The following is a 25,837-nucleotide window of genomic DNA, read 5'->3' as shown; positions in this document are numbered from 1 at the left end:
TTTTAACCTCAGCACTGTCGACATTTTGGGCTGGATAATTGTTTGTTTTGGGGGCTGTCCTGTGTATTACAGGAGGTTGAGCATCCTTGGCCTCTACGCACTATATATCAGTGGCATCCACCCCCTTCACCCCCCACATAATAACAAAAATATCTCCAGATATTGTTGGATGTTTCCTTGAGAGAAAGGGAGGACAAAGTTGCCTCTGGTTGAAAACCACGGTTTTAAGAAGAAAGCTATCAAATCTATTCATATTTTAAAAGAAAAGCAGATACTTATGGGAGATAGGAGGAAAAATAACCAGAAAAAGAGAAATCAAACTTCCAAAGAAGTATATAGCATTTGCTCTTCTATTCTTCCTCTGAATTAATAGGATCCCTGAAAAGAAATGGATTGGTATTTAAGAAAACAGCTGTTATCCACACATATCTTGTACAAGAAACCCAAATCCCCTGTAAATGACAACCAAACCATGGCGGATGAAGAAAGCAGCCACCCCACCTCACCTACTTATGTGGGCTCTCTGTTTTACATTTCTGAAATGGGGAAGAGAAATTGTGGTTTCCTCCTGAATTTGGCCTTTGCTAGTGCACTGGAGGAGGAAGTGGCAAGCCACTCCAGTGTTCTTGCCTGGAGAATCCCAGGGACGGGGGAGCCTGCTGGGCTGCCGTCTACGGGGTCGCACAGAGTCGGACACGACCGAAGCGACTTAGCAGCAGCAGCAGCAGCAGTGTCAGACCGTGAATGTTGAGAAGGTACTTTGAACACTCGGGAAAGTGATGTCATTTCATCAAGCCCACTTCTCTTTTATGGAGGTTCAGAGAGATAAAAAATTAAGTGACTTACTTAAAATCACACAAAGGTAGTGAACTGAACTGCAAAGCTAGGATTACACCCTAGTTCTCATGACTCAGTCCAGGCCTTTTCTAGTGGTCTTGGTTTGGTGGAGAGAATTTAAGTGGGACAAAGAGGAACAATCAACCTCTTACCAGCCTTCTCCTCCACTCCCAAGTTAAGGAGTCTCTCTTCCCTTTCAAGATCTAAAGTAGGTTGTCCAGTACAACCTAATTGCATTCCATGATTTGTGGAATGTCCTAGGCCAGTGGTTCTCGACTTGGGCCACACATTAGAATCATCTGGGGAACTTTAAAAAAATATATAGGTTTCTGGGCCCCAATCATAGAGATTTTTTTTTGACTTGGTCTAAAGCAGAAAAATGTCACTGTTTCTTTTTAAATGCTGCCTCCAGATGACTATAATATGGAGACAGGATTGAGAACCACTAGTCTATGCCCTCTCTATAACTTTGACCAATTTGGGGAGAGAGGTTGAGAAGGGAAAGGAGGTAGCTGATATTCACACGTTATCCCTGGCCCCACTGAATTAGATCCCTTTAGAAATACAATTATTATACAGGCGCTGTCCCTCTTTTAAACGATGTCAACATAAGCTGGGACCCCAGTCTCTCTTTGACTGCCTGGAGAAAAAGCTCTATTCACCTACAGTGATAGATTGTTCTCAAGTTTGGCAGATTGGAGTACTGCAGTGATGAAGACACTTAGAATATGAAATGCTGGTGTTCTTCAAAGGTGCGACAACTCTGCTTTGTAGTCCAGATGTCTCCTCATTCCCTTTTCTCGGCTCTTTCCCTATCTCCGCATTCCTGTTGTTTCTAACAAAGGACATTTTTGCTTTCTCTTTTGCTGTATTGTCCCCTACTGATCCCAAGCCTTCAAGGGTCTCACCTTTTACCCCAAAGGCCTTATTGTATTTTCCTAGACACGGGCAGTTCTCTAAGAATGCAGGGTTTAGCTCTTCCAAGGGCCTAAGGACACTGCGGTTGCTTCCCACACATCCATTCTCTGCTTTCTTAGTAGTTACCTGGGTTATCACTTGTATATCCACACCTCCCTGTGAAGCCCACATTATCTGGGGGAAGCCAATTCCACCTCTGACTGCAGGACTGAGACTCTAGGCCAAAGGTTCCTCTCTTGGTTCACAGGACCCCGAAGTGTCCCAGGAATATTTCCATGGGGCCTTCAGGCCAAGAAAAGAGAGTGAAACACAAATCAAAACAAACAAACAAAAAAATAAGCTCTATCATAAATAAATAAGCTTTTATTTATTAAGTAGTCAGGTCCAAACAATAGTAGAACGGTGGATGATGTCTGACAGGTGTATCTTTCTTTTTGAACATTTTCTATTTCTACCCTTGTACTCCTGTGAATTTGTTTGTGGTGCTCCACTGTGCCTGGATGCAGTCAGGAAACTGTAGCACCGGAGAAATTCACCCCCAGTTCCATTAGAGGTTCAGGGATGAACAGATGACCAGTTTGAACCAATAAGAATGGACAAGATCGAAAGAAACTTCCTTACTTTTCTGAGAGAACTGATGTCCCTCTCCCTGAATGGGGGTGAGGAGGCAAGTAGCCAGGAGCTGCTGGCAACTACCGTGCTCCCCTGAAGAGGAGCCAGCTTTATAGTGAAGCTCATCTGTAGAAGGGAAGACAGAGTCTGGTTCTTTGTCAGCATCAGTGAGCAGACCTATCAAATCTACCTTAAAGTCTACATTACTTCAGAACAACAGGGACCAATAATTCTCCTTTCACAGTTTTAGCCAGTTTGACCTGGGTTTTCTGTTCATGGCTAGTGAAGACAAACAGCTTTTATCATTGAGAACTAAATTTGGCTACGACAGAAAGTACCTGCCCCCTCTAAACAACTTTTAAAAGTTTCTTTCTCTGTCATGTGAAAGAAGTTTTGAGGTTGTAGTGCAGTGTATGGACTTGACAGTCACCACAGGCTGAGCTTCTTCTAGCTTTTGCTCTGTTATGTAGCCCTTATCCTAGTGATATGAAATAGCCTTGTGCTCCAGCCTTCACATATTTTTTTCAAGCTTCTGGGTACGGAGAAGGGCACAACTCCTTTCTTTCAAATCCAGGCTTCCTGGATATCATACCCAGCACCACTGATTTCATATCATTGGACAATGCTTTGTCTCATTGTTATACCTAGGACAAAGAAAGCTGAGGGGGGTGGACTTTGTTCCAAGTGGCAATATGTTCATTTAAAACTCAAGGTTCAATTAATAAGAAGGAAGGGTGGCATAGAAGTTGGAGAAGGCGACTAGCTGACTGTCATCAATTGGTTCAGAGAGCCATACATTTTTGTATCCCTACTGTGTAAATTTTGACCTCTGCCCCTTTAGGCAATCGACATACTGCTTGGATTGAATTGAGTTAAGGTAACCAAGTCATCTCAGGAGAGTGGATGAAGCTTCCAGAGAGGCAAAGACACATCACTGGCTCTCTGTGCAGGGCCTGGCATGGGGTAGGCGCTCAACACATTTGTTAAATGTTGAACAAATGGATGAATAATCTTTCAGCAGTGCATTTTGCCATTTCAGTAACTCTTAAAATCTTCCTAAAATCTCCTGATGCAATTTCCTGCAAGACACACTCACTCAGAGCTCAACCTTCTGGAAGCAAAGAAGAGCTTCTAGCCAGGGCTTGTGCTGCATCCTTCTGTGCAACTGATACTTGTCACTGGAACTCCAGCTTTAATCAGCGTGGGCGCTCTCTCCAGGGGCACCTTTTCAAATTCTTCCTAACAAGCTCAGGGATGGGAGCACACAACACTTCCCACCCAAGTTTCCTTCCTCTTTCCACTATTCCTACTTGAAGAATTTAGTATCCTGTTCATTGTCAAGCCACAGCACTTCAGACCTTCAGACTTTTCTATTCAAGTCTAAGAGCCTTATGTAGCCCAAGAGAATTAGAGCAATAAACACTTATTGCAGATATGTTGTATTTTAATATGTAAACATTATCAACAGAGAAAAAGGAACTAGACGGAATTCATGATATTGTTTATTCTGTAAGCATTTCACCTAAAAAGACAGTATTTTAAAGAAATTAGCTTTTCATAGGTATTTGTATTTCAAAAATCTAGTGAAGCTCTGCACATTTTTTTGTTCTTAAAATGGAAACATAAACTTTATGTTTTGAAATTTGCTACAGTGATTTTTTTAACTTTTAAAAAATTTACTTGATTTATTTTAATTGGAGGCTAATTACTTTACAATATTGTGGTGGCTTTTGCCATACATTGACATGAGTCACTCATGGGTGCATGTGTTCCCCATCCTGAACCCCGCTCCCACTTCCCTCCCCACTCCAGCCCTCTGAGTTGTCCCAGAGCACCAGCTTTGAGTGCCCTGCTTCATGCATTGAACTTGCACCAGTCATCTATTTCACATATGGTAATACACTTTTCAATGCTGTTGTCTCAAATCATTCCACCCTTGTCTTCTCCCACATAGTCCAAAAGTCTGTTCTTTACATCTGTGTCTCTTTTAATGTCTTGCATATAGGGTCGTCAGTACCATTTCTAAGTTCCATATACATGCGTTAATATCCTGTATTGGTGTTTCTCTTTCTGACTTACTTCACGCTGAATAATAGGCTCCAGTTTCATCCACCTCATTAGAACTAACTCAAATACATTCATTTTTATAGCTGAGTAATATTCCACTGCGTATATGTACCACAGCTTTCTTATCCATTCATCTGCTGATGGACATCTAGGTTGCTTCCATGTCCTGGCTATTTTAAACAGTGCTGCAATAAACACTGGGGTACACATGTCTTTTTCAATTCTGGTTTCCTCAGTGTGTATGCCCAGCAGTGGGATTGCTGGGTCATATAGCAGTTCTATTTCCAGTTAAAGGAATCTCCACACTGTTCTCCATAGTGGCTGTACTAGTTTCTGCATGTTTTTTTTTTTTTTTTTTATCACATGAGTGTTACTTCTCTGAAGTGCTATGCCAGTTGTTTTATTTTATAAGACACTGTTCTGAATGATATTAGGGGGCATTTTCTGTCCAACAACACAGTGATTTACTTTTGGCATGAATCGTCGCCCCCTGCCCTCAAATGCTGATATAGGATGTCTGGTGAACTCCAGACAGAGGCATGCTTCTCACAGTGTGGTCTACAGATTACCTGCACCCAAGTCATGCAGGGGTTCCTAGGCTCCATGCCAGGGTTGCTGCTGAATTTCTTGTGGTCAACCCAAGAAATGTGATGTGCATGTCATTATTTATTTATTTTAATTGGAGGATAATTGCTTTACAATGTTGTGTTGGTTTCTACTGTACATCAGTGTGAGTCAGCTATAAGTATATATAGATTCCCTCCCTCTTGAACCTCCCCCTCAACCCCACCCCCTAGGTTGTCACAGAGTGCTGAGCTGGGCTCCGTGTGTTATATAGCGTTTTCTACCAGCTATCTACTTTACACATAGTCGTGTATATATGTCCATGCTACTCTCTCAATTCGTCCCACCCTCTCCTTCCTCCGCTGTGTCTACAAGTCTGTTCTCTATGTCTGTGTCTCTATACCTGCCCTACAAATAGGTTCAACAGAACCATTTTTCTGGATTCTATATATATGCATTAGTTTTTCTTTTTGGCCACACCATGCAGGATCTTATTTTCTCAAACAGGGATCAAACCTGGGCCCACAGCAATGAAGGCCCAAGTGGTAATACTAGACTGCCAGGGAATTCCTGTGATACACATTTCAAATGTGCACTCTGTGATTCTTGGGTATGTTAAAGTTGAAAGATCACTAACTTAGGCTTTTCAAATTAAATTAACATGAACATCACACCTAAAATGTATTATTACCACTATTGATATTACAACTACTGGTAGCTAATCTATATTGAACTCATCACTTTCCAGGGTGTAGATGTTTTGTTTTTGAAACTCTGTACCAAATGTCCCCTCTGGATATGTGGCTACAGCTTTGAATTTGGTCCCACTCCAGAAAAAGATAAAAGGGAATGGCTTTGTTGTAAGCTATCTCCGAAGTTTTATACATCTGTAGGCAGATAGTATTTGAGAAATACTGGGTCCCCCAGTGACCATAAGTGAAAAACAGATTAAAATGGGAGAAATAGTAACTGATTATTAAGGATAGAATACTACTGGAGTGGTTTTGTTATTCAGTAGGTCCTTGTTGGTTATCTGTTTTACATATAGTAGTAGTGTGTATATTTTAATCCCAAGCTCCTAATTTATCCCTCTCCCCCAGAATATTTACTTTTAATTTGCTTCTCTTGTATGTCACTGTTTCTAAGGACGGGCTAAATCCCAGTATTGTATCCATCTGTGTGCGTGTTTTCTCTAGAAGTTGGAGAATGATTTAGGGTTGAAATGTCATTTCTAATTTAGTGCCTAGGTTTTACCATATGCTTTATTAACCTTCAGCCAAGCAATAGGATACTCATCAACACCTAAGGCATTTAATACATGTGATGTTCACGGAGAAACAGTAACCCAAAACCCAACCATTCTCCCTCCAGCTCAACTGACACATTTCCTAATCTGTTCCACATCAAGGGTACTGGTGTTGGCTTGGTGAGAGTGTCACATAGGCCATTCTGTGATGTACGATTTCAGCCCATGAGGCACAAATCATCCTGGGTAAATTTTTTTTTTTTTGTGGTCTTTTGCCAACTCAATTCAGCCAAGAAACAATGAGACCCTGCTGGAGACAGAGGGCACACAAATGTTAAAGTGATTTTTTTCCATGTGCTTTTGAGAGTGAGTAGATAAAGATAATAAAAAATAAATGGAAAAGGGTAAAGGACAGAGACTCTAAATTCAGATGAGCCGCTGACTGCTGCCAATGGAAACTGAAATGGGAGCCAGCCCCGTTAGTGTCTTACGAGCTTAGACGTCGGCCATCTACCAGAGCTGCCGTCAGTTGGATGTGTCTTAAGTACAGCTCAGCTCTCAAAATGTGAATCTAGGTCAGAGGAATCCAGCAACACATTCGTCCACCAACTTTCTATAGTTTGTTCCTGTGTTGATGGAAAGAACTGAATTCACCATGCCAGGGAGAGTTTGAACTCTCTTCTGAGAATTCCACCAAAGGCACCCCATTCGGTAGTCTTTTCTGATGTGATTTCGTTGATCATTGTCCCCTAGGGCCTAGTACAGTGCCTGGTACAGAACAGGAGTTCTATAAGTATCTGTCCAAGTGCTGACCTGAGTCTTTTTCCTCCCCTGCTCTTTCAACTCCATCAGTTATGATGTTCTGCTACTTCTGTAAATAGAACTCACCCCCTGCAGGGTCCTCTCTGTTGTCATGGCTGCTTCTCCAGTCCAGACCCTCCTTTCCTTTATTTCTGGACTGTGTGATGCTTCCTAAGCAGCTTTATTACTCCTGATCTTCCTGTTAAATCATTCTAGGCATAACATCAGACAGATCTCTCTGAAATACCACCTTTTACACCTTTGCTAAAAAATCGAGTGGCTTCCCACAGCCTGCAGATAAGAAGATTCCAATTCCTTTACTTTTGGACTAGCCCCAACTTATTTCTTAGACCTTAATTCTCTTCCTGTCCCTGCACATCATCTGTTGATTATAAAATATACATTCCCCCCGTTGTCCATCTACAGTGAACACTCATCCCCTGTGCCCGTCCGTCTGTGTTTTGCTGTTTGTTCAGGTCCACTCAGACTTTGGTTCCCTCCTCCTGTGATCACTCTATCCTTGGAACTCCCACTACCTCTACTAGGACCCTGCATCATTTAGTAGCATTTGCCTTATCTTACACTGACACCGTCCTGTTTCTCCAGTTCAGCTGGAGAGGCCTTGAGGGCATCCTCCTCTATGTTCCCTGTGTATGAGACTCTATCTTTCATATAGTTGCTCAATAAATTGCTGTGTGATGCTCAAGAAGCCTTAACTTTAAACTCAGCTGTAATCTCTTTTTAGGGGCTTCCCAGGGGACTGAAGCGACTTAGCAGCAGCAGGGGGAGCTAGTGGTAAAGAACCCGCCTGCCAATGCAGGAGACGAGAGACATGGGTGTGATCCCTGGGTTGAAAGATACCCTGGAGGAGGGCTTGGCAACCCACTGCAGTATTCTTACCTCCAGAATCCCATGGATAGAGGAGCCTGGTAGGCTATAACCTATAGGGTTGCACAGAGTTGGACACGACTGAAGAGACTTCGCACACATGCAATCTCTTTTCAATTGCCTTTTCTTTCATCTGCTTTTTGAAAAGTCTTTTTTTGCAGAAGAGACAACAATAAAAGGTTTTGGAAACCTTACCTTTTTTTCTATCAGATTTTTATGTATGAATTAGGAAATGATGATGTTTGTTAGATACCCAGTTTAATAAGTTACACACTCAGTTGAAGCCTCCTCAAAGAGAGGTGGAACTAGGATGGAGTCTTCTGCAGTTTTCTATCCTCAAGCCAGCATCAGCACGTTCAGCTAAGCGTAAGTCTTCTATCACTTACTGCCACTGAAAGGACGATGTCACGATGGTCAAGAGTCTATAGTGAACCCACTTTGGAACTATCTATATCACTGAGTGCTTTCTAATTAGACGGTTGCTACTTTTTGCCACGCTTGAGACATAGTCCTTCACCTTGACTGCCTGTCATGAAATTTCCAGCAGGGAGGAATGAAGCTCTCATTCCTTGGAGAGGCTGATTGAACTTTGTTTTTTCAGGATGAGATTGCCTACTGGAGACGGGGTCACACAGGGAGAGCTGGAGGCAGAGCCAGGACAACCTGTGAATTTGGACTCTAAAGTTCTCTGCTTTGCCCTCAAATCCATTTTGGCCCTTTAGACAACTGTGCTTCTTCAGTCCAATCAACATATGATTTTGTTTGTAAAGTAAGTTTTTTTCTCTAATATCAGTAATAATATGAAGTTTAGTCTTTTTTTCTCTTTGGCATAAATCTGTACATCAAGATAAGGTACTGTTGTTAGATTTTCTTTGTGTGTGTGTATGTGTGTTTTGGGGGAGGGGTTTGGGAAGCATGAGTCAAATGCAAATTTTCTATTCTTGGAAAATGATAACATTAGTGATTTTTGATAACTCAGAATATTTTAATAAAGAAGTTTAACATGTCAAATGGATTGAATGATGGCATTCAACGTATTACCTAGTTAGGTATTATATTAATATTTTAAGTTGTACAATGTTGAGCTCTTGGCATGAAAAGAGTAAGGAGTTTCTGCCTTTCGATCGTTTTTGATTTGGATACTTTCTCTAACTTTTAATGCTACTTGGAGGATGTTCTTTTGTACCTCTATTATAGACACAGTGATTGGCTTCCTCAGGTGCATATTATTCAGGATCATAAGTTAAGTGATTTTGTAAGTTGTAGAAATTCTTGAAGGCAGTGGCTTTCAACTTAGTCTGTGTACCAGAATCACCTGTGGAACTTCTGAAAATACAGATGCCTGGCAGAGGGCAGACTCGTGGTTGCCAAGATGGAGGGGGGCTGTGTGGGGAAGTTTGAGAGCTGGGGATTAGCATGTGCAAACTATTGTGTATTGAATGGATAAATAATAAGGTACTACTGTATGGCATAGGGAACTATATTCAATATCCTGTGATAAGCCATAATGGAAAAGACTATGAAAAGGAATGTATTTATACATATATATATATATATTCATACATATATATATATAACTGAATCATTTTGCTGTACAGCACCACTTAGCACAACACTGTAAATCAACTATACCTCAATAATAAATTTTTAAAAATTCAGAGGGCCAGATTGGATCCTAGACCTAGAACATCAGAATTTTCTGAGATAGGGTTAGGACAGTGTGTTTTCAGAAAGTTTTAAACCACACCTTTTATCAGGAACCACCAATTCAAGGTCACTCAGAGGCTTTTTCTTTCATGAGCAGGAGTCTTAGATTGAAACAACCCGTAAAAGGCCATTTGCTCAACCTCCAAACAAGATACTTGAGTTCCCCCAACGACATCCCATAGAGTCTGCTAAGTACTTTTTGATGTCCATTATATAATGGATAGAATGAACAGCCTTTTAAATGTTATTTCTTCCTTTTTTTCCTCTTTGACATTTTCTTAAAAGCTCAAGAGAAAAAAACATTATTGTTCCCTTTCTCCTACTTGGCCAATTTTGCTTTCTTCCTGCCTTGCTTGGGACTAGTGCTGATATACAGCAAGGTTGTTTTGGTTTCCGAGCTTCAGATTATTTATTGCCCTCTCATGCCAAAGCATTTTATTTGGCCACCCCAGCCTTGTTGGCACACAGCTCTGGGAATACTGTCAGATAAGCCAACTGCTGCCAGGAAAAGGAGCATAAACAGTTGTTACAAACTCAGAGTCTATTTGGTTTTGTGTTTTAATTTCTTAATTCAGGCACGGTTGATTATTTTTTAAAAGATCATTGTCTTGTGAATCTGGTGAATACAATTGGAACAGAAAACCCAAAAATGAGACTAAATTAAACCTACGATGGATTGTCAATTTGTCCTTCACAGTAGAGACACAAAGTGGGAAATCTTGTGGCTACAGACTGTAATTCCCTGTGACAGCAACTGAAAATGCAAAGTCTTTATTTTTCCATTTCAATCATGCTGTTGATACTGGTTAGCTCTCCTTCTGTCTTTTGGTTTTTGCTATTGCTGTTCCAGTTGTCATTAAAGGAAATTCCAGGTGATTAAAAAAACATACAAAATCCAAAAACATTAAGGACTTTTTCCATTTTCATTTTTTAAATGACCACCTATAAAATAATATGGACATTTTTGGACATAAAATCAATGCTGAAGCCGAGTCAAAACGAGAGGAAATACACAGTGACCTCTATTAATAGTTAGTCATGCAAAAGAAAAACACACTGTATTCTATGCAATTTAAATTAGCTCGGAGCAAGCAGGCCGTGTCCTCATTCAAGGAATCTTACAAATGTAATTTGTTATTTCAGGAAACATAAAAAACTTAGAGACATTTCCATCCAGATGCATTATGATCTTTTTAATTTAAAATTACAAGTCTACTGGAATTCCATGTACTATAGTTCAGCTCCATTTATATGACAAAGGCACAAAAAATGGAGTGGTGATCTCATCATTTTTTTCTTACTACATCCTTTTAGTATTTCTATTAAAAATCTTAAACAGTAATTCATTGTGATACAAAAGAATAAAATTAGTAATAAAAGAAAGGTCACTAAACAAAACTGCAGATGCTGAAAGGAGAAAAATACCTGGTCTCCTGTGTGGGGTTAAGTTAGGAAGGTGGGGATATGCCTCTTGCCTCCTGGCCAGCTTATGGCACACCCCTCAACATGTCAGTACCACAAGTCCCTGGAGCTCTGAACTTGGGGAGGGCAGCAGCTTCCTCCTCTGATTGTTTTAGCTAAGTGTCGCTCTTCCCCACCTCCTTTCCCTCTCTTCTTCACTCCCTTTCTTTGTGCTTCCTTCCTTCCTCTCTCTTACTCCCAGTTGGCTGGAAGACTAAATGCTACCAAGAAGATTGGGTTAAAAATTATTACTGAGAGCCCCTCCCGATGGTGAGAATTACGATCTGTCTGCCTGTGACAGAGAGCATGTAATTAATCCAGGTTCCTGGAAAGCAAGTCGATTTTGGCACGGATATAGAAAAAGAATGGGTGAGATGTAGTGCAAATCTACTCTTTATTATGTTTTTCCTTCCCCAGCTTTACTGACATATAAAGGACTATATATATATATTTAAGGTTTACAAAGCTGGCAGGCGAGGAGAAATGGGGAGATATTGGTCAAGGGGTATATAAAGTTTGCCTTTTTCCTTATTAAAAGATATCAGATGGAAGATAAAGCAAGGATTTGAGAAAGACTTAGCTACTGAAGAATTATTTCTATAAGTTAATCACAGCCCACTTCCGATAATATATGTATTTTTAATCTTTAAAAATTAAAATATAACATACAAGATGGCCCTGCACACCATGACTCCCTCCCTCTTGAATTAACTGCTAATAGCATAGAGTGGTTTGATCTCTGGGCTTCCCTGGTGGCTCAGAAGGTAAAGAATCTGCCTGCAATGCAGGAGACCCAGGTTTGATTCCCTGGGTTGGAAAGATCCCCTGGAGAAGGGAATGGCTACCCACTCCAGTTTTATCTCTTGTTTAACTTTAAATGAATGAGATAAGAGAATATGTGTTATCTGGAGGTTGGCTTCTGTTGCTCAAATTACATTTGTGACTTGGAGCTCCAGCTGTGCAGCAACTGGAGTTCTCATTGTCTTTGGGAAGACAAACATTCCTCATGGAAGAGTACTAGTGGATCTACTGCCTGAAAATAAATTAATTACTCTTATATTATTTTCTTTTATAGCTAGAAGAGCGGGATGAAGGTAGTGATTGCCCAGGGGCATGAAGGGAATGATGAAAAGTGTAGGAGAAAAAGTATAGCAAGGGCAGGTTGCTCTAAAGACTAATTTTGCTTAGATAATAGTATTTCTAGGGTAAGACCTGGTATCTAATATCTTTAGTAATTTCAAATCAACCTAATTGCCAGTACTTTGGCCACATCAATGGTAAAATATGGTAATGATAGGTCCTCCTTTTTTTCTTTCCTATATTAGATAAACTGTATTAAAAGTATATTAAATATATCCTGCATGAAATACATTCTGGGCTTTTTAGCAGAGAGTTGCTAAAGTCATCTTAGATGGATTATTTCATTTAAATAGACAATGCATACACTATTAAATCTCCTACAGCCTAGACAGGTATGATGACTATCTCCATAAGAACCCACTTCATTAACCAAGAATAGACTGCAACCCATTACAAAGTGTTTCAAATGCAGTAAGACTACCGGGAAGCCCTTGGGCTCTCAGCTTTGCATGAATATGCAAGAAGTAGTTTTAAAGACTCTGAAGGAAGCAAGTACTCAAAGAGCATGACAGATGTGGGAAGCAATCGGGTTTTCAGTGTGTAGCACAGAAAGGCACAGTTCATTCCTGTTTAAATGCTACACCCTTCAAAGTGATGCCCAAGTGGCCAGGGGCTTCTCTATGGAGACAAGACTGAGACATCAAGATTTACAAAGGAAAAACAGATATCAGGGACCAAACTCACATCTTCCCTGATACAGATCAGATACTGATAACCAGCAATAAATGGGAAGAGAGGAATAGTTGGAGAGAGGGGAGGAGAAAGAGGGAGCTTAGCTAGAACCAATCCATGGCAAAATAATTAGAAAAGGCTTTCCAATAGAAAAAGAACAGCTATGGAGTGGGCTGGGCAACTGGGGCCAGCAGAAGCTGGGTCTAGGAAATCTGATTCTGAAACCATGAGATCCTAGTCAAAATGTCTTATTTCATCTCTTCTCAGTATTTTCACTTGTGAAGTGGAAAACCCCCCCCACAATTTCATTACTTGTAAATGACATATAAGCTGTGGAAAATTCTGAAAGAGATGGGAATACCAGACCACCTGACCTGCCTCTTAAGAAACCTCTATGCAGGTCAGGAAGCAACAGTTAGAACTGGACATGGAACAACAGACTGGTTCCAAATAGGAAAAGGAGTACATCAAGGCTGTATATTGTCACTCTGCTTATTTAACTTATATGCAGAGTACATCATGAGAAACACTGGACTGGAAGAAGCACAAGCTGGAATCAAGATTGCTGGGAGAAATATCAATCACCTCAGATATGCAGATGACACCACCCTTATGGCAGAAAGTGAAGAGGAACTAAAAAGCCTCTTGATGAAAGTGAAAGAGGAGAGTGAAAAGTTGGCTTAAAGCTCAACATTCAGAAAACTAAGATCATGGCATCTGGTCCCATCATTTCATGGCAAGTAGATGGGGAAACAGTGGAAACAATGTCAGACTTTATTTTTGGGGGCTCCCAAATCACTGTAGATGATGATTGCAGCCATGAAATTAAAAGACGCTTACTCCTTGGAAGGAAGGTTATGACCAACCTACATAGCATATTCAAAAGCAGAGACATTACTTTGCCAACAAAGGTCCGTCTAGTCAAGGCTTATGGTTTTTCCAGTAGTCATGTATGGATGTGAGAGTTGGACTGTGAAGAAAGCTGAGTGCCGAAGAATTGATGCTTTTGAACTGTGGTGTTGGGGAAGACTCTTGAGAGTGCCTTGGACTGTAAGGAGATCCAACCAGTCCATCCTAAAGGAGATCAGTCCTGGGTGTTCTTTGGAAGGACTGATGCTAAAGCTGAAACTCCAGTACTTTGGCCATCTCATGTGAACAGTTGACTCTTTGGAAAAGACTCTGATGCTGGGAGGGATTGGGGGCAGGAAAAGGGGATGACAGAGGATGAGATGGCTGGATGGCATCACCGACTTGATGGATGTGAGTTTGAGTGAACTCCGGGAGTTGGTGATGGACAGAGAGGCCTGGCGTGCTGCAATTCATGGGGTTGCAAAGAGTTGGACACGACTGAGCGACTGAACTGAACTGAAATGACGTATTTGTCTCCATCCATTTGTCTTCCTGCCTGTCTATATCAGTATTTATATGTCCAAATTAGCAGTAGGACTTACCCACCATCAATTTTATTCATTGATTTAATGCAGGTGCCTAAACTGTTCTCAAATAACCAGTTCAACTCACTAAATCCCAATTTCACCAACCCACTTATTTCTGACCCTCATGGAGACGTCATTAGTTTTCAGTTTACTTTGTACTCCTACCTTGGCTACCAGGGAAGAGGACCTTTTTGATGCTAGGAACATGGCAGGGGGGCATTGGCCAACTCCACAGGCCCATGGTTTATGAAGCACATTTTCTGATGGAAAATTCAGTCTCCAAAGAATGTCTTTCTAGTCAGAATTATTTGTAGTTTCTGACACAGAAGTTTTCAAGTATAGAGTGAACATCATTATTAACACTGACTCAAATGAACTCTAAAGGAAGGAGGACTATAAAACCCTCACAGGATGCTCTTAAAAAATGTGGTCTTAGAGGACTTGACAATGGAAAAGAAATGATTAATGGAGAAATGTGAGTGAGTGGCCAAGGCATAGAATGGAACTTGAGGCTTGGCTTTCTTTTTCCAGGTCATCAGTTGCCATTTTTTGACCACAGGGCCTTCCCTCTCCATTTAATTTTTTGCAAAAGGAGGGATGGTCCAACAACTTTGCAGCAATACAGCCTCTTCTGCTTGGAGCCTATGGATAACCAGCCTTCTACTTCATGGAGATAAACTCGTTCTTTTGCTCACTTTTATGTCCCTACCTCTTCAGACATCATCTGCCCCACCCAGCTGTGTCCCCTGGAACCCACAAGAAAACTTTATTAGTTGGGCTAGTTTGGTTACATTTCATGAATATACTGTGCTTAGTCTTTGCTTATTTCCTGTCCCCACCTGGAACCCTCTCTCACTGAATCCCACTCTGACAAACCCTTCAAGACCCACATCAAGCCACATTTTCTTCATAAAGTTTTCTCTGAATATCTAGGCCTCAAGGAGTTTCTTTTTATCTTCTGAATAACAATTAGGGCTATTTCATATAACTGAGTGCTAGTTAACCATATTGTTTTATCTCTTAGTTTATTACATGTTAGTTTTCTCTGGACTAAGTTAGGGACCAATTTGCATTAGAGACCTACTGAGTTAGAGACCAATTTATTTGAGTTAGGGACCTAGTTTACCCAGAATGGCAGATGAAACTACTTTTTCTAGTTTGTCTACCCAGAGGAGGTTCTTTCTGCTAATTTACACAAAGGCATAGCATGGACAACTTCAGCCTTCTCCTTCCCTTGTAATCAATTTCAGACACGTGCAGGCCAACCCAGCTGCCATGGGAAGACATCATAGTTAGTCCCTGAGGAGAGACATAATCTTCCTAGATCTTCTGAATGACATCATTCATCAAATATTTCCTTTCAAGGCATCATTTCTTTTTTTATATGCAGAAAGTTGACACAGGCTTCCAGATGAAACAGAACAAAAGACATTCTCTAAAGGAAACATAGAAAAAGCCACTAAATTCAAAATCCAAAGTAGATTATTCAACAACAATTGTTAAAGGTCCTAGAAATATAATCAGAGATACAGTCTGGGAAAGGGAAGAAAGAAAGGCCAAGTGCACTGACTGAAAGAAGTTGCAGATAATGCAAAGCAGAAAGTCAGCAATTGGGAGGCAGAGGTTGCTTCCCAGACAAACTAAACCAAGCCCAGCCCTGACGTAGAAGAGTCAAGACCAGATAGGGCAAACAAATAAACTGTGTACCTTGGAGCTCACAGATTTCCTCTCTTTGCCTAAGAGAAATTTCTGTCTTCGTTCTTTTCTTTACTTTTATTTTTTGGCCGAGCTGTGCTGCATGAAGTATCTTAGTTTTCTGCATGTGTGAGTGCTAAATTTCTTCAACCATGTTCTTTGCAACCCCATGGAATGTAGTCCGCCAGGCTCCTCTGTCCATGGGATTATCCCAGCAAGAATACTTGAATGGGTTGCTATTTCCATCTCAGGGGATCTTCCTGACCCAGGGATTGAACCCACATCTCCTGTGGCTCCTGCATTGGGAGGCAGATTCTTTTACCACTGAGTCACCTGGGAACCCCATCTTAGTTCTCTGAACAGGAATCAAACTTGTGCCTTCTGCAATGGGAACACAGAGTCTTAACCACTAGACTGTTAGGGAAATCCCTGTCTTGGTCCTTTAATAAGTCACATGTCATGCAGGACCACTTGAGAGGAAGGGACAAAAAGTAGTCCCAGCCCACCTTTTAGTATTAGCTTTGTGATCTGGGGGGAGCAACTCGATCTAGTTCTGAACTGCAAAATGGAGATAAAGTCACTTCCCTCATTCATTTATTCATTGTGTGCCAAATATTTATTTAGGGACCACCTTGGGGCAAGCATAAAGGGGCAAAATGGTGACTGAAATGGACAAGGTCTTTGCCCTTATGAAGTGTCCAGATCATCTCCCAGGGTTATTAGCTACAGAGAAGGAAGGTGCCTTTGAACTGTAAAGCACTATAACGATAGAAAATCTTCACTACCAATGACGTCTACTCTCCATCCAGCTGTGTGACCCAAAGCAAGTAGTAATTTTTCTGGACTTTCCGATTCCTATCTGTGAAATGAGAAAAATGACTTTCCTAAAATTTAAGTATTCCATTGCAAATGGAGAAGTTAAAATTTTTAGGTACTTCTGAACCATGGCTTTCTAAAAGATTATTATGAAATAGTTCAGAAATACAAAAGGATAAGAATAACGTAACGACTCTGTGTACCAATTACCTGAGTTAAGAGATAAAACATTATAAAGAGCTCTGCTGGTAGAATGCCCTCCTTTTCCTCAGAAGAAATAACTGTGATGAGTTATTTCTTTCTAGAAAACCTGGTGTGTGAGGAAGAATGACTCATTAGTGAAGAATTCTTCTCATAGGTGTATTTTCCAGGAAGAGTACTTACTAAGTACTTACTTGGAAAAGGAAATGGCAACCTACTCTAGTATTTTTGCCTGCAAATCCCCATGGACAGAGGAGCCTGGTGGGCTACAGCCTACGGGGTTGCAAAGAGTCAGATATGACTTAGCAACTGAACAACAAGTACTTACTTACTCAGAGTAACAGTACGTACTAAGTGCTCCTGGTTCCTAATAAATGTGAGGTCATGACAGTGTAAATCAGAGAAAGCTCAAGTTCTCTCCCTGCTACCCTTGGTTGCTCTCTGTCCAATAGACAGTATTAGAAAAACCATGCAGCAGGCAGTGCCTATTGCATTTCGAAAGAGCAAAGTTTTACATTTACCTTGAGGGCCTTCTGTGCAGATTCACTGGATCCAATAGCGATTAGGTTAGGCCCAGCCATGCTGCAGAAACTCTTCAAGTGCAAAGCATCCACCACAGGGACCGTGGAGACCGCATAGTCCTATGCATATGAGAGAAAGTAGTTTGTCATAGCAGAATAACTCTAAAACCCATTCAAACCTGCTCAAAACATTCTTGCTCCCCAGGAGGCTGCTGGGGTCCCTGAACATCTGGAAGGAAAACTGGGCCTCATAGGTTTGGGTATTGCCAATTAAATGAAGACTGCTTCTAAAAAGGAAGTGCAGAGCCTCCTACCTGACTTGTGACTGCCTTAACAGAGGGGGCTACTCTAGATGGATGTGTCTGAATATCCCATGCAGACAAGAGCCTCACATCGTCCTGGGGAACAGCTTCTTGGGGATTCATCTCTTCCTTAGCAGTCTGGTGAGCCAATCTGCTCAAAATCAGTAGAGTAAAGGGACCTTGGGAGGATGTATGTGCAAGGCCCAGCACACAGTAGGCAGCCAAGTGTGGGTGATCTTTAATTCCGATCTGAAAAATTCCACATTTCATTTTAGAGACAACTGGGACTCCAGATACATTTTTTTAAGTCATCAATTGTGCCAGGAATATCTGCCAAGTGGTCGTATGATTGATTATACACTGGGAAAAAGCAGAATGTCCATGATAACTTTATCTGTTGCTGCTGTGGGAGTCCCATGAAGTCTATTTATTAAGTCCTAGCTTCTAAAACTTCTAGCAAACATACAAACATTAGGAGTTATTTTGCAAAGCCCATGACATAAAAATATCATTATTCATGACATATTGATTCAATGGGTTTATGACTATTTATTAGGTAGTTACTCTGTGCCAGGCATAAATTATCCTTTACCTACCTTAAAAGTATCAGCCAAGATTTCCGCACCTCGTTGATTTGTCCTTTTGGAAAGGCCCACAAAAAATTCTCTGCCTATAATAAATGTCATGGAACACAGTGAGTGGGTAGCATCAATGATGGCATGCTATTTTTCTATCTATAAATAAAGACTTCAAAGCCTCACACAGTTCTTTCCTACCGTAGAGGTCAGCTCCACTTGTACCCTGACTCCTACTTTCTTTACATAAATGATTTCAGATTATTGCCATTAGAAATAAACTCTTACAAATTGATAGAGGCAGAAAGTATCGATAGAATGGTGGTTGTCATGGGCTGATATGGGGGAGAGGACTGAACGGAGCTAGCGAGTCAGTGCTTAATGGGTATGATGTTTCATTTTGGGAAGGCAAAACAGTGCTGGAGATGGATGGTGGTGATGGTTGCAAAACATGAATGCAGTTAATACCCCTGAACTGTGCATTTTAAAATAGTTAAATGGTAAATTTTATGTTATGTATATTTTACCACAATAAGGTAATATGGTTTTTATTTAGAAAATAACAGAATTAAACATACTAATAACCTGTAATCAGAAATTAAGTAATAGCAATAAGTTAGCAGAACTTCCTTTTTTTCGCCCAAAAGAACAATACTATACAGTCTTGATGAGTCAGATACCCTTTTTTTTTTTTTTTAAACATAGTGTTGATGTAAGGGCTGACGAAACCATCTCAGTAAAATGAGTTTAGTGCTGACTGGTCTTCAGCTCTAAGAGCTGTCTTTAAAACAACACACCTAAAAAAAAATAATAATAAAATAAAAAATAAAACAACACACCTATTTATTTCAAATTAACCCTCAAATACATCTATCTATAAAGCACTAAAGTTTCGGAGAAAGAAACTTTCTAGTTATTTGGCTTTTCTGAAATTCTACAATTTTTTTTTTCTCAGAAAGCAAAGCATCAAGTAAAAATGCTCTTCTAGTTATAGGCAAAAAACCAATGACAGTAGATAGAGTTAGGCAATGCATAAACGTAGGGGTTCTTATCCTTCCTTAATCCTTTGGAAAAGAATTCTACATGAAATGTGGAAAATATATTCCAACAGAAATCAGTATATATTTTGCCCCAGAACAAGTATAAACAGTATAGTCATGTACACTTGTAGCCATGTAGAAGGAATTGCTTGATAGACTTCACACCTGTTACAACTTTAATCTTCATGGTGTCCTTATAACAGGGGTAAAAGACAGGGGTCAAATGATGTTACAATAAATTCCGATGGCTTATGGTGTTGGCAGACACAAGAATCGTTGGTGGCAAACTGACAGTGTTTTGGGTAGTGGCCCGATTGTGCTGTCCCTTGAGAAAACTCACTACATACAAATCAAAACTTAAGTAAGAGAAAGGTCCTTTGCTTGACAAAAAGTATTAATCTCTTTATTAAAAAAGTCAGTTGAAATAAAAAAGACAAATTTCCTTAATTCTCTTATGTTAAATGTAGATTTATAAATTAGATTTACACACAATTAAAAAAAAAAACAAAAAACACTTAAGGACTTTCCTGGCAATTCAGTGATTAAGACTCCATGCTTCCAATGCAGGGAACATGGGTTTGATCACTGGTTGGGGAACTAAGATCCTGATGAGGCATGGCACAGCTAAAACAAACAAAAATTACTTAAAAGAAGAAGTGAAGCAACTTGAATTTCTAAAAAAATTACTTTATTATGCAAATTTAAACACTATATGCAAATATAAACACCTCACACACATTTTCCATTTAAAAATACAAAGAAAAACAAACTGCTTATGTCTTTAAAAAGTAAGCCAGACTTCTGTTTCTAGCAGTATGGCAGGCTATACCCCTTTAAATAGCCTTTCTGATAAAAACAACTGAAGTTCTGGAATCAAAATAGTAAAAAGTATTTAGGTTGTTATATGTCTCATGTCATTTTCTTCTATAACCACTCACTCTCTTTTTCTTTTCCTTCCTCATCTTATTCTTTCATGGAAGAAATCAGGTCATTTATCCTACTGACTTTCTTACATTCTGGATTTGGTTGATTGTTTCCTTGTGTATGTGTGTGTGTGTGCCTGTGCACACGCATGTGCAAAGTTGCTTCAGCCTTGTCCTTCTCTTTGTAACCCCATGGACTATAGCCCACCTGGCTCTTCTGTCTATGGGATTCTCCAGGCAAGAACACTGGAGTGGGTTGCCACGCCCTCCTCCAGAGGATCTTCCCAACCCAGGGACTGAACCAACCTCTTTGCATCTCCTGCATGGCAGGGGGATTCTTTACTGTCTGAACCACCAGGGAAGCCCCTCCTTGCATACTAACATTAAATTGTTCCTTTATCCTTTGTATTTTTTGGCAAATTGATAGTCTATGTAGATACTTCATTAGATTCTTGCTCAAATTTTTTTTTTTTTTTTGGATAGGACTACTTCAGTGGTGGGGCTATCAGTTCAGTTGCTCAGCTGTGTCCGACTCTTTGTGAGCCATGGACTGCAGCACACCAGGCTTCCCTGTCCATCACTAACTCCCAGAGCTTGCTCAAACTCATGTCCGTCGAGTCGGTGAGGCCATCCAACCATCTCACACTCTGTCATCCCCTTATCCTTCTGCCTTCAATCTTTCCCAGCATCAGGGTCTTTTCCAGTGAGTCATTTCTTCGCATCAGGTGGCCAAAGTATTGGAGCTTCAGTTTCAGCATCAGTCCCTCCAATGAATATTCAGGACTGATTTCCTTTGGGATTGACTGGCTTGATCTTGCAGTTCAAGGGACTCTCAAGAGTCTTCTCCAACACCACAGTTCAAAAGCGTCAGAGGTGGGGTTACACATCTATTGTATCACATCCCAAAGCACGTCATATCCTGACTGTCACATTTTCAGTGATGCTAGAATTGTAAGAGTGTTCATGTAGCATCAGCCTGATTCCTCCATCATAAAGCTCCCCATCAAGCTTTCATGTAGTTTTTGTTGTTGTTGTTTCATTCCTTTATCTGTTTTTACCCCCCTGCCTTGAAGCTTGTGGGAACTTAGTTTTCCGATCAGGGGTCAAATCCATACCCTCTGCACTGGAAGCTTGGAGTCCTAACCACTGGACTGCCGGGCAAGTCCCTCATATAAAAGTTTTACATGCTTTGATGATCATCGCACAGGTCCTTTGTTTTATAAGGATCTACATTTACTGGGTAGAATTCTAAAAAAACTTTTCTCAATCAAGTATTTGGTCTACTTGAAGCAGAGTTCACAAAGAAAAGATAGGCTAAATGCTTTATATTTATCAATGATCACAGTAATGAATTGTTATCCCAGAAACTTATAATAATGATCAATATGTTATTATTATCCACTAATTATCCACTAATTAGCCAAAGAATAAATCATAATGGAAACGGGAAAACATTTTGAGTTGCTAACAAAAATATTCATATCAAAACACAAAGGATTCAGCTAAAGCACTACTTAGAAGGTAGTACTTAAATGCTTACATTAAGAAGAAAGTTTCAAAATAAAGAGACAAGCTTTCACTTTGCAATGAAAGGAAAAAAGAACAATAAAAACAAAGAAATTTGAAGAAAGGAAATAAAGGTAGAAACAGGAAGAGAAAAGGAAACATACAAGAGCAAGGGTTCAAAAAGCCAAAAGGTAGTTCTTCGAAAAGGTTAATGAAATTGACAGATCTCTGGCAAGAAAATGAAGGCCCCAAAAAACATTATGAATAAAAGGGGACATAGCTGTAATTTTTGCAGAACTTAATATTAAGAAAATACGAATAACTTTATAGCCAACATTTAAAAAACTTAGATGAAATAAATAAAATCTCAGAAAACAGAACTCACCAAAATTGGCTCAGAAAAAAATCTCAATAGTCACATAATTATTACAAAAACAAAATCAGTTGAAAATCTTCCCACAAAGAAGTCAAGGCCCACAGGGCCTGAATAGGTAAATTCTACCAAAGTTCAAGTAATGCACAATTAAAGTTTTACTGATTTTAGAGAATAGAAACACAGTAAAATATTCTCTAATACATTTTATATGAGGTTAACATAATTTCCAAAGCCAGACAAGGTTAACAAGAAAGAAAAGTTACACGCCACAGAAACAAATCTTAAACAATTATCAGCAAACTAAATACAGTGAAGTGAAATGAAAGTTGCTCAGTCATGTGACTCTTTGTGAGCCTACGGACTAGACAGTCTATGGAATTCTCCAGGCAAGAATACTGGAGTGAGTAGCCTTTCCCTTCTCCAGGGGATCTTCCCAACCCAGGGATTGAGCCCAGGTCTCCCGCATTGCAGGCAGATTCTTTACCAGCTGAGCCACCAGGGAAGCCCAAGAATACTGGAGTGGGTAGCCTATCCCTTCTCCAGAGGATCTTCCTGACCCACGAACTGAACCGGGGTCTCCTGCATCGCAGGTAGATTCTTTATCAACTGAGCTAACAGGGAAGCCCTAAAAAAGCTAAATACAACACTGTAATAAAAAGAGGATATATCTTGATTAAGTTTGATTTCATCCCAGGGATATAAACTTTGATCATTGATATCAGGAAATCAGTTAATATAATTAACCACATAAATAGATTAAAGAAGAAAATCATATAACCATTGAAATAGGATGAGAGTTTATCACCTGAAATTCTAGTTCTAGCTCTTTACTTTAAAGAAACTTATATATGTACTCAGGAGATACAATAAGACTGTACATAGCAGCATTGAAGACAGTGGAGAGAAACTGAAAAGTACTCAAATATATATCAGCAGTAAAATGAATAAATACATCATGGTTCATTTTTACTATGAAATTCCATGCAGCTGTGAAAATGAATGAACTCCAGCTACATGGATCAAGTTAGATCAAAGGCAGAAAAATCACACAAGAGTTCATATAATATAACCTTAATTATATAAAGTCATAAGAAAAGCAAAACTAAACAACGTATAATTTAGGAGTGTACATATTGAGGCAAAACTGAAAAAAGACAAGGCAGTGATTAACACAAAATTCAGGACAGGGTTCACCTCAAGCTGGGAGGAGAGAAAGTTTGGGATTGGGGCTTCTATGGTCCTGGCAATGTTCTCGTTCATAAGTCAGGTGTCAGGTACTCAGGTGTTCATTATATTATTGGTATTGAATCTGTACATAAACATTTTATAACTTTTCTTCATATGTCCGATATTTCACAAAAATAAATAAATGAAAGTAGTACCTCTACTTGATGTTGTCTAAGAGAAAAAGGATTGAAATGCTTTCTACCAGCAGCTGCTTGCCTGACTGACAGATTTCCCAGTGGAACTAGAGTTGGAAGCTGCTTTCCTTCTGTCCATTTCCTGATCAATTATTAATGAAGCTCTGAGTCACAGAAGGAAGGGGACACAGATCATGTGGGAAGTGCTCCAGATTTTTTCTCTTACTCAACTCTGCACAATCTAAAAACTGAGTGGTGATGGCTGTACAATGTTGTGAATGTAATTAATGCCACTTGAATTACACACTGAAAGATGGTCAGAATAGCACATTTTAGGTTAAATATATTTTACTACAATTTTAAGGACACAAAAAAGTTGAGAAGTAGGAATAGAAGGCAGGACCACTCATTAGGTATGGATGAGAGGCCGAGCAGATAAAGATCTTAATATTACAACACTATCTCTGTTTTCAATAACATAACTTTTAAGATATTAAGCACTGAATATTATCAAAACAAAGCTTACAGATAGTGTCCAAGGCAAGCCTCATTGCTCACGACTTAATTAGAAGTTATGGGAAAAACAACAGGCTTGAGATGCTATGGAAAGACCTTTGGCAAGTGGAAGAGGTTCCTAAGCCCTGCTGTAACAATGAGAAGATTTTAGGCAATCTGTTTAGCTCAGCTGTTGAGGTAACTAAATGGCTGTGAACACAGCTTGTTTTAAATCATTCTTCAAACAGTATCTGTACCTGCTTACAACAAGTAATTCATTCTATGGCTATGTTCTGGTAAAAAAAGTTTTATTGTAATGAAGTGTGATTTACACATCTAGCTTATCACAAAAGCCCACTTTCTAAGAGAAATAGGCTGTTGTTCTGTGCTGCTAAAAAGAATGAAAAGTGCCATCAATCGGAGACACAAAGAATATTCTAAGTGGAACTTACTAGGCAGATTCAAAGAATGCCTGAGTCGGCTTGGATACAACTGGAGCTGAGAATGCAGCGTAGGCCTCTCTGAGCCCTTGCTCTGTGTTCTTAGGGCTCAAGGGGTGTGCACAACAAACCCCAGAGACAGGGCCATCGCCCATGACAGTGGTAGCACAGGTCGTGCAGGGCACAACTCCAGGGGAGGGCTCTTCACAAACCTATGAGAAAAATGGCATCCCTGAGGCTCAGTGACAGTGCCCCCACCCATAGGTATGTGACACCAAGCAAGGAACTACGCAAAGTTTCCAGGTAAAAACTCTTCCTCCTCCAGGAACATTAACGATATCGAAATGTAAGTTATATGAAACATTATTTTTATATTAAAATGAAAATGACTATATTTTTTCTATACACATAGGATTTGATATAAAATTCACATCAGCTAAAATATTAAACTTCCAAGAATCTCCAGGCTTCCAGTGGGTCACATGGGACCACATCCCCAGATCTCTGGGGACCAGCCTCTGCTGTTAGGGCTACATCTGTGAAACAGATATTTATTCTTTGACAAGTAGGGGAAAACAAACTCTCATTATCAGTTACAAATTATTATTGATGTCTTGCTGATCAATATAGCTAGTATGACTCTGGAGACCCAGATTTTAGCACATGACTTTACAAACACAATAATAATATGATCATAAAGAGCTGGAAAAGTTAAATGCTAAAATTACCATTTCTGTAGTAGTTATATTATACCCATTATAAAAATTGATTCCTGTTAGATCAATAATATCAACTATTTATATTTTGTTGAGTTCTGCTATTATTCATCTGGCATTAAGTCAAGCCAATTTACACTGAAAATTATTTAAATTTATGGGCTCCAAAATCACTGCAGATGGTGACTGCAGCCATGAAATTAAAAGACGCTTACTCCTTGGAAGGAAAGTTATGTCCAACCTAGATAACATATTCAAAAGCAGAGACATTACTTTGCCAACAAAGGTCCGTCTAGTCAAGGCTATGGTTTTTCCAGTGGTCATGTATGGATGTGAGAGTTGGACTGCGAAGAAAGCTGAATGCTGAAGAATTGATGCTTTTGAACTGTGGTGTTGGAGAAGACTCTTGAGAGTCCCTTGGACTGCAAGGAGATCCAACCAGTCCATTCTGAAGGAGATGAGCCCTGGGATTTCTTTGGAAGGAATGATGCTAAAGCTGAAACTCCAGTACTTTGGCCACC

General features: G+C 39.9%; 1 protein-coding gene across 2 annotated transcripts in view; it reads right to left on the bottom strand.

Annotated features, from left to right (window-relative positions):
- DDAH1 (dimethylarginine dimethylaminohydrolase 1) overlaps positions 1-25,837 on the bottom strand; it is a 156,812-nt gene that overhangs the window by 17,732 nt on the left and 113,243 nt on the right. For both annotated transcript variants that reach the window (NM_001102201.2, XM_024989573.2), the window contains 2 exon segments: positions 17,583-17,702; positions 18,481-18,554. In NM_001102201.2, coding sequence (NP_001095671.1) covers positions 17,583-17,702; positions 18,481-18,554 — 194 coding nt within the window.

The sequence above is a fragment of the Bos taurus genome, chromosome 3 (genome assembly GCF_002263795.3).
Source record: "Bos taurus isolate L1 Dominette 01449 registration number 42190680 breed Hereford chromosome 3, ARS-UCD2.0, whole genome shotgun sequence".
Lineage (NCBI taxonomy): Eukaryota > Metazoa > Chordata > Mammalia > Artiodactyla > Bovidae > Bos > Bos taurus.
This window is presented reverse-complemented; position numbering and strand designations above follow the sequence as displayed.